Source organism: Sus scrofa, chromosome 2 (genome assembly GCF_000003025.6).
Source record: "Sus scrofa isolate TJ Tabasco breed Duroc chromosome 2, Sscrofa11.1, whole genome shotgun sequence".
Lineage (NCBI taxonomy): Eukaryota > Metazoa > Chordata > Mammalia > Artiodactyla > Suidae > Sus > Sus scrofa.
The window spans coordinates 34,042,392-34,056,584 of NC_010444.4; the positions used below are offsets into that span (position 1 = coordinate 34,042,392).

General features: G+C 33.8%; 1 protein-coding gene across 2 annotated transcripts in view; it reads right to left on the minus strand.

The window, feature by feature from the left end:
* ANO3 (anoctamin 3) overlaps nucleotides 1-6,582 on the minus strand; it is a 430,234-nt gene extending 423,652 nt beyond the window's left edge. Inside the window, exon 1 of one of the 2 annotated variants that reach the window (XM_013987284.2) lies at nucleotides 6,056-6,582. In XM_013987284.2, coding sequence (XP_013842738.1) covers nucleotides 6,056-6,209 — 154 coding nt within the window. In that variant the 5' untranslated portion in view covers nucleotides 6,210-6,582. The remainder of the gene's footprint in view (nucleotides 1-6,055) is intronic. The other variant, XM_013987285.2, reaches the window with a different exon arrangement.

Below are 14,193 nucleotides of genomic sequence, written 5' to 3' on the forward strand. Positions count from 1 at the left end.
CATGAGGATATGGGTTCCACCCCTGGCCTCGCTCAGTGGGTTAAGGATCCGGCATTGCCATGAGCTATGGTATAAGTCAGAGATGAGGCTGGGATCTTGCATTGCTGTGGCTGTGGTGTAGGCCAGCAACTGCAGCTCCAATTGGACCCCTAGCCTGGGAATTCCTATATGCTACAGGTGCGGCCCTAAAAAACAAACAAACAAACAAATGCAGTGATTGAATGTGTGTTTGAGTGTGAGAGTTCGTGTGTGTGTATGAGTGATCTTTGATGGGGATTTTATATAATACTTACAATGGGTTTACATTTACTCCTCTTATATAACTCCTTTTTGAAAACATAGCATTTGTTTGGGATTTTATGAGACCGCAAAATCTGTTACTCTAAGAAAAGCACAATAGTTAATTGTTCTGTGATTCAGTTATACTTCAGCAGAGTGTATTTATTTTCATCTGGTATCAAGGAGTCATAATACCAAGAAATTTTTGAAGGAAGGTATTTGTTGTAGTGTGAAAAGCAGTAGAGAAGTAATCATGAGACCCGTCTTCTTATCTTTATTTTTGGTAACAAGTAGCTGTGTGAGTCCAAGTCAATCATTTCAAGTTAATCTTCAGCTTTAAACAAAAGAATTCAGAAAAGATTCTTAATTGCCTCAAAATGTTATTATAAGTCCATAATACACCAGCACCTTGCTAAGACTTTTTTTTTTAATAAGAATTTAGAGAAAGCATCAAGTGTCTTATAGAAATAACTTAAAAGTACTTTTCAAAAATATAGTAATCATGTCAACTTCTAGTATTTAATAATAGCTGGTCAAAAGTAGGATTAGTTTACTAGAAACCGTTTGAAATAAATATACTTCCTAACATAGAAAAAGATGAGTAACACTATTAAAGGATTCTGTAAGTGCTTCATTAAATATATACAACTTATTCGAAATGCACATAGCCATTATTTAAAATCACCACGTTAATTGTTAATTTTCTATAAGCTGGGTAGTCTTTCCTAGATGATCACTTTACTTGTAAATGTCTTTTTTGGAAAGATATTAGCTCAGCTACTCTGAATTGAAAATCAGTTTAAATTAATTTGTAAGTTAGTGATCTATAAATCTATATTTGAAATACGATGAGAGATTATGATAATATTTAACTTCTTGCTTCAGAACAGTATTGGGAGAGCAAATTGAGATCAGAATGTCAACTGTTTGGTATTGTAATTAATACAGTAAATATTGTTGTTTTGTTGCCTTTCATTATAGTCTTAGCAATAATAGTGATGCTTGTACTTGTAGTAGTGTATGACAGTGACATCTGGGATCTAAGTCTGGATCTAAGTCCTTGGTTTACCAGTTACTAACATTTCACTGAAAGATATCATTGTTAGATATGCAGTTTCTTTGTAAAAATGGGAGTAATAAAATGATTTGATCTACAAAGTGTTTATAAAAGTCAAGTGTAAAAGAGCTCTGTAAATTATGATGTTCTTTGCATATTTGGGCACTCATTATTTTTGGTATAACATACATGTAAGCAGACACTTTGTCTTTACTCATTATATTATTGGGTTTACCAAGTGTAATGATGGTCATTGGAAATGTTCTAATTATTTTCTTTAAGCTTTTTTATAATTGCCAGTGGTCTTCAAGGTCAACCAATCTATTCTAGATATCGTGTAGATTAGTAAAATCACCCTGGAGGGATGTTAAAATCTTACATAGGGAGTTCCCATCATGGCATAGTGGTTAACGAATCCAACTAAGAACCATGAGGTTGCGGCTTCGATCCCTGGCCTTGCTCAGTGGGTTAAGGATCTGGCGTTGCCGTGAGCTGTGGTGTAGGTTGCAGACATGGCTCGGATCCTGCGTTGCTGTGCCTCTGGTGTAGGCCGGTGACTACAGCTCCGATTTGAACCCTAGCCCGGGAATCTCCATATGCCGTGGAAGCGGCCCTAGAAAAGGCAAAAAGACAAAAAAAAAAAAAAAAAAAAAAGGCTTACATAGCTTACTGGTGACTGAGTGGGACACTATCTTGACTTTTTTGCTAGAGTTTTCCCATTACTTCATTAGTTATATAATTTATTATTTAACACCAAATCTCCAAAGCAGATCTTGCAGAATGTTAGGAAATGTTCTATATAAAAGGGTTCTGGAGTTTAATAAATATGTGCAATTCTAGATTAAATAAAATTAACAAACTTCTTTAAAGTTGAATCACATACACTACAGAATACGTTGTATTGTCTGTTTCTCTAGAAAGAAGAAATGCTATCTATTATGCTTAAAAGCTTTTTGATCATTGAAAACTGTTTAAAAGACTATGCTATTGGCTATGTGAGTTATGGATCACACACTGATTAAAATATTGCTTTAATAAAATATTACTTTATCACACTGGAAGTTATACTACTACCAGTGGGACATACCTGTTTTGGAAGGAATAACAGATGAAGGAATAAACAATCTTGCTTTCTTTGGAATTTGACTGTGAAGTATTTATACCAGTACTTATGCAAATTATGTCTATATTTTTTCAATACACAGTCCATTGGTCCAATTGGAGATTTACTGGTACTGTATTGTTTTCATATAATTGGGATATCTGACAAATATTTTTAATAAAACATGATTTTAAGTTAAGAGGTTATTATCTAATTGTATTAAGGTACTTAAATTCTAAAGGAATGTTATATTCCCACAATGAACAAGATAATCTGGAAGTAGAAAAATAATTCATGAAAAATATAAATAGGTAGGAGTCCCTGAGGGAGAGAAAACAGATTAAGAGCTCGTCAACTTTCATCTGTCTCTGCCACCCATCCAACACACACACACACACACACACACACACACACACCCCCATACTTTTGTTCTCTTTCTCACTCTCTCTCTTACTATATGTATGTGACTTTGTTCTAAATACATTACTTCTCTGAAGTCTGGATTCTCTTTCTATCAAATAGAGTTTAAGATAAATGAACTCTACCTCATAGATGTCTTGTAAGAACTATTAGGCTTTTGTAGGTATGAGTTATCTCAAGATATTAAACAAGTAAAAGGTATAAATACTTCTTTTGTTGAAAATGGAACATATTTATTATTATTATTATTATTATTTTCTTTTTAGGGTTAGCTGCAGCACATGGAAGTTTCCAGGCTAGAGGTTCAATTGGTGCTGCAGCTGCAGGCCTAAGCCACAGCCAAAGCAATGTGGGATCTGAGCCTCATTCTGCGACCTACACCACAGCTCATGGCAACACTGGATCCTTAACCCACTGTGTAAGGTCAGGGAGTGAACCTGCATTTTCATGGAAACTAATGGGGTTCATTTCCGCTGAGCCACAGTGGGAATTCCCCATATTTTTTTTTAGCCACACCTGCTCAACTTTCTGTGGACTAACATTCATCTTTTATAGTTTATTTTCCCACACGAGGCATAGTCACCTGCATATTAAAAACACACTGCCACACCACTGAGATTACAAGGACTCAGCTCTTTCTCTACTTCTACTGTAGCCTTATTTTCATTTTCATATAGATACCAAGGTGCTAAATCTCTATCATGAATATTCAGTTAATATATTTTGAATGAAAGAATAGAATTTGACTCTATTGGAAATAGGGTAAAAAGATCTTGCATACAAAACAGATTCTAGAATGCTCAATACTCCATAAAAGTTTCAAATGAAAAACAAATTCCACATTAGTACTATCCTGTACAATGGTACCATTAGGTTACAAATTGTGTAATAATTTCTATGTAATATTTTTGCTATTAAACTATATGTGTAATTTGATATAAGCAAATACCCCCATGACAGAAAATTAATTAAAATATAAACTACACTGTACTAATTGGTAGTTCATTTAATCATATTGCTTGCATGTGTATCATCCCCAGACACAAACAGTTTGAAGTGGTAATTATTCTTAAGAAACATAATGTAATAGGAGAGGATCTGTGAACGTAGCATTTACAACAAAAACTAGAAAAAGAGCATTTCACTATATAGAACATTTTGCAGAAGTTTAGCAATGGGAAAAAGTCCTTTACACAGAGAGTTAACCATAGGGATTTGGAATTAAAATAGTATTTTATCTCAGTGAGATCCTAATAGAGGTGGGGAGAAATAATTATTGCAAATTATTTTGAAAGAATAATATGCACATTGATTGAAAGTGTAAATTATTCTTGTATGATATGTACACGTTATATGAGGCTGGAAAAGTTTTGGAAAAAAACAGATTTTGATCCTAGAAAACCAGCTTTTACAACCCAGGTAATATAGAATTATAGAAATTGTAAAAAAGGTGGAAATGGATCAGACTTGTGCTTATGAAGGACTGTGTAGCTGCCAATGGGCAAGAGACTTATTATGGAGAGCTTGCAGGTGAGTTTAGTGAGAAATCAAATAGGTGCATGCACTATGGGGAATCTTTCAGTCCCTCAGTCAGGCAGTCAGTGGGTCAAGACAAAAAAACCCACTTTGTTGCCAGGCTCACTTTTGAGTACTGGGGCCAGATTGGTGGTCAAAGAGGTAAGAGAAGCCAAATAATACATTAATATGCATATAGATAAACAAACTTTACACTGAAATAAATGCAAAGCAATGTCTGAGATGACTTAAGAGTTATTGACAAAAATAGGGACTTAAGGAGGAGGCATTTTAGGGAGTTTAGCTTATTTGGGTTGCATCTGAGGCACTGCCAGTATATCAGTGAGGATGGTTTTCAAGGCTTTGGTAAGAGTTTATACCTAAGCTATAGATGTGTAGGTCAACTGAATAAAGACAATAGCTGAATCTGCTGGAATAGATGTGCTAAGACAGAGATGACTAGAAGACAAAATATGTTGGAAAGAACAGGATTGAACTGGCAAATACTTTCGTTTATAAATCTTTTTTCCTGCTCAATTTAAGAAAAAAATAGCATGGAGATCTCTTTTCTTACAGTTGAAAGAAAATCTACAAACGGTTGTTATATCTCCTGATTGTAGAACTGCCTATAATGTAAAACAAGTCATGTAATACAAAAGAAGCTGTGAACAAAAAATCAGCAATTGGTTGGGAGTCACATAAAACTTTTTAAACATTTGAAAATAAATACATGTGCCAAATTCTCTTGGAATAATTCTCTGGCTGCAAAGTAGAATTTATTATTTCTACAAATATTTTTCATTGGGCAAAGGTTAATGTTCAGTAACATCCAGAGCTATGGAGGCTTTGCTTAACTTTTACATTAGAATTATACTGCCTTTTTTATGAGTAACGATGAACTACTAAATCATAATGGAATTTTCCTTTAGAACAACATTTAAATATTATTTATTTACTATACAAAAATTGTATAAAGCACAATTAATTCGTTATTGACATCTCATAGTTGTCATTAAAAACTAATTTTTTTATGAATGCAACCTATTAGTGTATGGAATGATTTCCTCAAAATTGCAGAGCAAAAAGGAAAACTGTGATTCTGGATAAGTAACACTGATAGGTATCAAAAAAGAAATTCACATTGAATTCCATCAACACTATCAGTTCATATGGAATCAAAGATAAGTCACAAAATAACATAATCAAAAAAAGTATTATCTTGTTCTTAATGAGAAATAAAGCATGTATTATATCCTTACAATATAATTATGTAACAGGAAACATAAATATAAGAAAGGAATGAAAGATGGTAGGGCTTTTTTTTTTCTTGCAGTTTATGGATAAAATCCTTGATTTCATAAGTCATCCCAAACAAAACTAAGCCCTGATAGGCTTGAGTGTTCAGAGAAACAAAATCTGCTTCACTATTAACATTTTTTTTTTTTTTTTAGTTCACGGAATTTGTTTTCTCTCATTTCACTCTATTGGCAAAACTCTCCATTCTTTTTTATAACAATCTATTTATATATTTCAGGAAAAAATAACTCAATAAACTAAAATTGGCATCAGCTATACCACTACAAATAAATGACATCAAGATTTATTTTTTTACACATCTGACATTAAAAAAGTACAGATGTAATTTAAAACATTCAAAAATATCAGTCTAAAGTTTAGCTTACCATCAGGGACAGAATTCGAGTGCTGAAATCCAAATTGACTAGAATCATCAGAGAGTTCGGTCAAACAGGTTAAAGTAAAATCTGGGCTGGAAGCATGCTCATGTCTGAAGCCTTCAGGAGAAAGATAATCCATTTCAAACTTCACAGTTGACATTGTAAAATTCTTAAAGAGCTATATAAATCAAAGTTCACACTACTTGAAGTTTAAAAAAAAAGACACAGGAGGGGGGAAATCACTGTTTTATAATCAGTAATAACCCCAGGCTTTCCAGTAATTGTTTTTACTTGGAAATCTAAAAAAGATTAAAAAAAAAAAAAAACCACGTAGCTGACTCTCTAAGAAGTTTTCTGTATTCACTCCTTTCCTAAGCAACTGACGTCAATAGGATGGATGGATTTCAGAGTTGTTTTTCTTGAAGATATCTTGCTGCCTTTAAATGATAGCAGCACTAACCCCATCTCAGAGAGGCTGCAGTAAAAAGTAAAATGAGCTAAGTGAAGACATAGGCAAGGCTGCAGAGAGATGCTTTTAATAACTTGGTATTAGAAGTTCTCCTTCACATATCTGTATACAAAAGATCAGCTGGGTGGGGCCAAGGGCTGTCAGAGAAAGCAACTTTATCGCACTGGGCAGCTCATCAGAGGAACGTCTTAATTTGGAAGGAAGCTAATTCAAAATTATTTTTAATGAGTCAAGATTGTTAGACAGTAATCCTGATGCTTATTGAAATATGTCTATGATTGTGGGGATCAAAAGATAAATTAAAAACTATGGAATAGGAGAAATATTTGTAAACCATGTAACTGGAAGGGGTTAATATCCAAAATATACAAAGAATTTAAACAATTTGATAGGAAAAAAATCCATTAAAATGGGCAAACAACCTGTAGAAGACATACAAATGGCCAATAAGTATATGAAAATGTGCTCAACATCCCTAATAATCAGGGAAATGCAAATAAAAACCACAATGAGATATCACTTCACACCTGTTAGAATGGATCTTATCAGGAAAACAAAAAGCAAAAAACAAAAAACAAGAACTAACACACACTATCAAGAATATGGAGGAAAAGAAAGAAACACATGTGTCCTGTTGGGAGAATATAAATTAGTGTACCACTATGGGAACCACTATGGCGAAACCCCCCAAAAAAATTAAAAATCCTATAACCACCATATGATCCAGTAATTCCACTTCTGAGTGTATATCAATATGAAATGAAATCACTCTCTTGAAGAGATATCTGCATCCCTATGTTCAATGCAGCATTGCTCACAACAGCCAAGACATTAAAGCTATACAGGTGTCCACTGAAAAAAGACAGTGTAGCATACCTAACAGCATATTATTTAACCATAAAAAAGAAGGAAAGTCTGCTCTTTGTGACAACATGGAAGAGCTTTGAGGGCATTATGCTAAGTGAGATAAGTCAGACAGAAAGACTGAATCACCTCACATCACGCAGAATCCAGAAAGGCTGAACTCATGGAGACAGAGTTGATTAGCAGTTTCCAGGGACTGGGAGGCAAGAGAAATGAGATGTTGGTCAAGGGGAACAAACCTCCAGTTACAAGATGAGTGAGTTACGGGGATATAACATCCAGTATGGCGACTTTTTAATCAATCCGTATTGCATACTTGAAAGTTCCGAAGACAGTAGATCTTCCCCCCCCACACACACACATAAAGATAACTATGTGAGGTGAAAGAAACGTTAATGAACTTATTGTGATAATCATTTTGAAATACATATATATCTAAACCCACCTAACTGCACACTTAAAACCTATACAATGTTATATGCCAGCTATATCGCAATAAAGCTCAAGGCAAAAGGTGGATTTTAAAAATAGTGGCCAAATAGAATGAGCAGCTAGAGAAACACTAAACAAGGGATTTCATAGTACAAGCAGGTGAAAAATGGAAGAGCAAAACGCTAAAAAAATAAATAAATAAATAGGGATCGAGAAATCTGGTATTGTACTATTTGAGAGATAAGCCACATGTTCCCTCTGAGTAACTGGGCTGAAGGTTGTGCAGGTGACTACAGAAAATTTAATTTAGGATCTCACTCTTACTCATCTTCTGTCCTGTAGTCCATGAATCCATGATTACAAAAAAAAGAGGTGCATATTAATAGTTTGTCGGAGAGTAACTTTGAAAAATCCATCCTTCAGCTTAGGTAGTCAAACTACATAAGGGCCAGGAATCAGATCTGAGATGCATCTGTGAACTAAGATGCAGCTGGATCTTTAACCTACTGTGCCAGGCTGGGGATCGAACCTGTGTCCCAGTGCTCCCAAGATGTTGCCAATCACATTACACCACAGCAGGAACTTTGGATTGGATATTTTAATTATGACCATGGCATTAAGTATGGCAATAAATATGATACACATTAGGAATGGCATGCTTGAAGCAATTTTACTGTGTTCAGCACTGTTTGAGAAAGTAAAATACATGTTTCCAAATTCATTGCTATTACAATATAAAAAGGATTCTGGACAAAAAGTGATGTCTTACTCATCATTAGTTATAACTGAAGAAACAAGTAAAGAAAACTCACTCTCTGCTCCTAATGCTTTTATAAACTATTGCTCATGAATAGGGAACGACTGTTATTCTAACACCATGGCCAACCATCCAAATATACTATGAAAACCTAGGCTATCACACTTCTGGAACAGGTATGAAAAATCTTTGACTGAAATGGCTAAGATGGCCCAGTTCCAATGGTAGCTATATGAGACTTCGCTTGCACAAGAAGGTAAAAGCAGTATCAAAATTCTAAATGATAACTCAGAAAAATACTATCACTACTTAAAATAAAAATGAAAATATCAGTACTATTCTGGATACTTGACAAAATGCTTACACAGTAATATACATACTTAGCTCCTACCACCTATAGATTCTAAAGAGTCTGAATTAAGGCTTCTAGAAAAGACACAAATTGGTCAGTAGTGAGAAAATATGTGGAGGAAAATATGGTTGGTAGAAAATTAGAGAAATGATAAAGGGTAATAAAAGGTGAATATACAATTTAGAGAAATAAAGAAGGATCTAGAGTCATGAAAGAGGAGCTTTGTAATTCTCAATTTATATATTTGTTATGGTAGACGGTAAGGGGGCACCTTCTGAGAGACAGAGTCTAGATGCTTTGACTTAAGAGGTGCTCAAGGAGGTTTACCTACTAGACAGTTTCTAACCTCTATACCTCTGATAAATTTGCCCAAATCCTGGAGTGTTTGCTCTTTCAAGTAATGCTTTAAAGAATGTGGTTACAAGGAAATGTGATTTTGCATGAGAACTGCAGTTAGCATCACCTGATAAATGATTTCTAGCAAGACACTGAGAAGATGATATCTTGTGTCATAAAACTATCTCATTCTCTTTAGCTGTGGGTCTTATCATTTGAGCATGAGGACATCTTGAAAAAAAAGAGTGTGTGTGTGTGTGTGTGTATATATATATTCACATACATATATATTCATCCATCACTCTGTACTCATACTATTGCATTTTGAATATCAATATATGACATTCATATAAAACTATGTGAAATTAACTAACAGTTAAATATTGTATTTTATTAATCACAACTATCTACCTTGAAAATTTCTTAATGTATATATAAGAAATGTTACTGATTTGCTCTCAGATGACTGTTAATACTCAGGTGGATTTATAAACCACACATAATTACTTGGTACAGTCCATGTATCCATAAACTGAGATATAAGACATAAGATTTTTCTGTCATGTATAATTTAGATGAGCAAACTCTGTCAAGAAACTCACTTCATTGTCCTTTTGCACTAGTGACCTAGGTACAAACATCTCTTGAGGTCTGAGACACGTCAGTAATAAAGAAACTTTAGTTAATGTGGATAATCAAGAATTGGAATCCTGAGCACATTTCTATTCCTGAGTCTTTGGACAGAACATTTGAACTTCTACCCAGACCTCTGTAAACATCAACTCATTTTTTAAAAAAATAATGTACTTTATTTCCCCCTTTTCACCAGTTTTATTGAGATATAAAACATTGATTAAGATGGAAATGTTACTTAATTTTATTGTAGACTTCTAGTCTTTTGTGAAGTTTTTCTGTGACATTTTAGTTAATACATATTTAGAACAGTTTTCTGTAAATCTTAGGAAATACCAGTGTAAATTTTTTATACATGTCATCTTCCTGATACCTGGAACATATCCTCAAAGATTCTTCTTCTTAGAGTGGGAACAGAAGATGGCAGGAAACACCACACAGAAACTTCCTTCCTTTTGATTGATCTAGCTGCAAATATTTTTATCTTAATCTGGATCAGTTTGTCTCTGTTTTTATAGTAACCACTCACTTGCTAGTGATTAGAGTAAATTCTAGTCTCTGGACTTCATTCATTTTAAAACATAAGCTGAATTTGCAAAGCTTTGTCCTTTTTAGTAATGCCTAATTTTGGTGTAATCCATCTTGGCTTCTCTTAACAGACCAAACTAACTTTACTTTTAAAAAAAATAGTTATACTTACTTTGAATAATTTCAATTTTAGCTGGATCATACATACAATATGTTTTTAAACAAGTATAATAAGCTTGCTTTTTACACAGGTTTCAGGGTACTTATAAGTCTCCCGATGAATAATTTTAGAAATGTAAGTCAGACAATATATTTTTGATGCTTTGCTCTTAAATGCATTGTTGCTCTTAAATACATTGTGCATAACAATTCTCTAGACATACATTTATCATTTTTCTCATTTCAGAATGACTCTCTGAGCCCACACGTTTACACCCTCTCTCTTCCATTTAACTATCAATTGAACTAACTGAATAAAGGACCATAGAATAACATTGAATTAACTGAATTTTTTTCAAAATCTTAGAGTAGCAAAATAGTAAATTATCAAGAAAATTTGAGAAAATTCTGGAATCTATGGTGTAGGCAAGCGCTAAACAGCCTGAATAATGAACAATTCCATGCAGGCAAAAAGTAAGTTGCCTAGAAGTTAGTGAAGAGTTTCACTTAGGACAGCCATGGACAATTCCCCATCCCTCTCCAGGTCAGAGCATGGGAGACAAAGTGGGACAGGATATGTTGCTTTGTCCCTAAGCATCATTTGATTCTAACCTCACACTAAGAAAACAAGAGATCAGTCATTTCCTTGACTATCAGGGCAAGATGGAGATGGGAACATTCCCCATCTTACTGCAGAGTGCCCTAGGAGTCTGAAGAAAGTCAGTCTTTTCAGCAGTGAAACTTTAGCACATACTCTGCCTCCCTGAAATCTTCCCTAATTTCTATTCACAGTTGCACCAAATTTCATCTAACGGGGTGGAAGCAGAAGCCATGCCAGTGAATAAGTCATAGGATTTTGGCTATTTCAATGAAATCCTCCTCACATACTACCTGGAAGTATCAATTGGAGCAGATCACATGTTGAGTAAAACGCAGGTGATTGTCAACCTGAGTCATTTCTGCCTCACGGAGGGAAAAAAAAAAAAAAGACGAACAATAATTTAAAGAATCTAACTGAGCAATCAAACCAGATGAGCTTCACTGTATCAGAGTAACTGCAAAAAATAGAAGATACTAATTGTATTTCCTAATTTCAATGAAATATGAGAGAGAAAACAAAGTTGCTAGGGAGAAAGGGAGCAGATTATAGAAAAAGTTGTTGAAAATAAGTAAAGAGAACACTTAAAAGTCAACTCAGTGGAAGCAGTGGATAATAGGAGAATCTGCTAAAAAATACTTTTAACTGATTAGAACATCAACATGAAGAGTTACTTTGAATAAAGAGCAAAAAATATATAAAAAGTTAGAAATTAAGACAGAGAATATAGAAAATACAATACATATATAATAAAAATTAAAAATTAAATACAATGAAAATATAAGAAAATAAAAACAAATAGGTTTATAGTGTGGATGAAAATACTGATTCTTTAAATTTACAGAACTATATTAATACCACTCAAAGATGTTGATATTGAAGGAGGGTACATACCTTGACATCAAATATATCTTGATGTGATCTGAATTCCACAGTTAAAGATTATATCTAACAAATTTCAAAATAAAGTTGAGAGTGATGGAAGTGTGTCATGTAGTTTCAAGGTCAAATGATAAAAGAATATATACACATACATGTATGTACATATAAAGCAAAGTTCATAGGTATCTGATTAAAAGATACGTCTCTGCAATTCAAAAACATGACAATAATAAAACATTATAAAACAAGGAAGACAAAATTATGTAACTTAGGTGGAATCTGAGCTGCCTCTGTGACCTACACCACAGCACATGGAAATGCCGGATCCTTAACCCACTGAGCAAGGCCAGGGATCGAACTGGCATCCTCGTGGATACTATTTAGATTCCTTTCTGCTGCACCACAACAGGAACTCCCAGTATTATTCATTCTTAATTGTTTGATAAAATTAAATAGGAAAACCATTTGGGTTTGGAAGTTTTCTTATTTGAAAATTCTTAATGAGTGACTTCATGTCTTTAGTAGAAACAGAGTTGTTTTGTTCTTTTTTTTTTTCCCCCTTAATTCCTGAGTCAGTTGTGAAATGCTGTCTTTCTCAAGGCATTTTCCCTTTCTACCCACTTTTAAAAATTCTCCTGTAATATGCTATTCATAATATCCTCTCTATATCTTCTTGACATATAAAGGATCTGAAGTTATTTCCATTTTTCATTCCTGTTATTGATAGTTTATGCCTTCTTTCCTTTGATTTGAATGGCTCCATTTAAGGTATTTTAACTTCTACTAATCTCTTTAAATTGCCAGCAGGAAGCTTTGTTGGTTTTCTCTCTTATTCACTTGTTTCAAATCTCGATTTCTACTTTTACTTTAAAAATTTCCTCTTGCTATTTTCTTTGGGATTAATTTGCCATTGTTTCCTAGATTCCTAAGAGGTATATAGATTTTCAATCTTTCTTCTTTTCTAAAATATAGTTATTTTTCTCTAAACAGGCTTTAACAATGTCTCACACATTTAAATATAATAGTTATTATAATTAATATTACTTTTATTCAATTCAAATTATTTTCTAATTTGCATTGTGATTTTCTCCTTGAATTAAAGGCTACTTAGCACTTGTTGAATTTACAAATTTAGCGGCCCTTCCTTCTTTCTTTCCTTCTTTTTTTCGTTTTTTTTTTTTGGTTTTACTGACAAGTTGGGTTTTATTATGCTCAGGGTCCATGGTTTCCATCTTTGAACTTTTATTGAAACTTGTTTATGCCACAGCATAAGATCTGGGGTGCAATGTGCTTTTAGTCAGCAAGGCCATTTGTTAATCACATTGTTTAAGCTTCCAAACACTTGGTGATTTTACTTCTTTTTTTTTTTTTTTTTTGTCTTTTTGCTATTTTTTGGGGCCACTTCTGTGGCATATGGAGGTTCCCAGGCTAGGGGTCCAATCGGAGCTGTAGCCACTGGCCTACGCCAGAGCCACAGCAACGCGGGATCTGAGCCGCGTCTGCAACCTACACCACAGCTGATGGCAACGCCGGATTGTTAACCCACTGAGCAGGGGCAGGGATTGAACCCGCAACCTCATGGTTCCTAGTAGGATTCGTTAACCGCTGCGCTGCGACGGGAACTCCACTTGGTGATTTTTATCTGCATGTTTTATGAGTAACTAAGAAAATTATCTTACAGTCTTTTACTATGAATCTGAATGTATTTGTTTCCTTTAATTTCAGTCATGTTTGCCTTAAATAATTCGAGACTATATATTATTAGTGTGCATGCAAAGTTATAATGCTTTGTAGTGGATTTAATTTTTTTTAAATGACATACTCTTCCTTATGTCTATGAATATTTATTGATTTATAGTCTGCTTTATCTGATAGTAGTTTAGCAACACCATGCTGGTTTTTGTTAATATTTGTATAGTATAACATTTGATCACCTCTTTACTCAAGCTTTAAGGAGAACAAAACAATATTTAAAAAAAAAATCCCAAAGACAGCCTTCATGCTCTATTTGTGTTTAGCACATTCACATTACATTAAGCATAGTTACTGATATATTTAAACTTAAATCTAACTTTTTTGTTTTCAATTTGCTTAATCTTTTGGACAGATCAATAGTTTTGTTTTACTTTGTTTT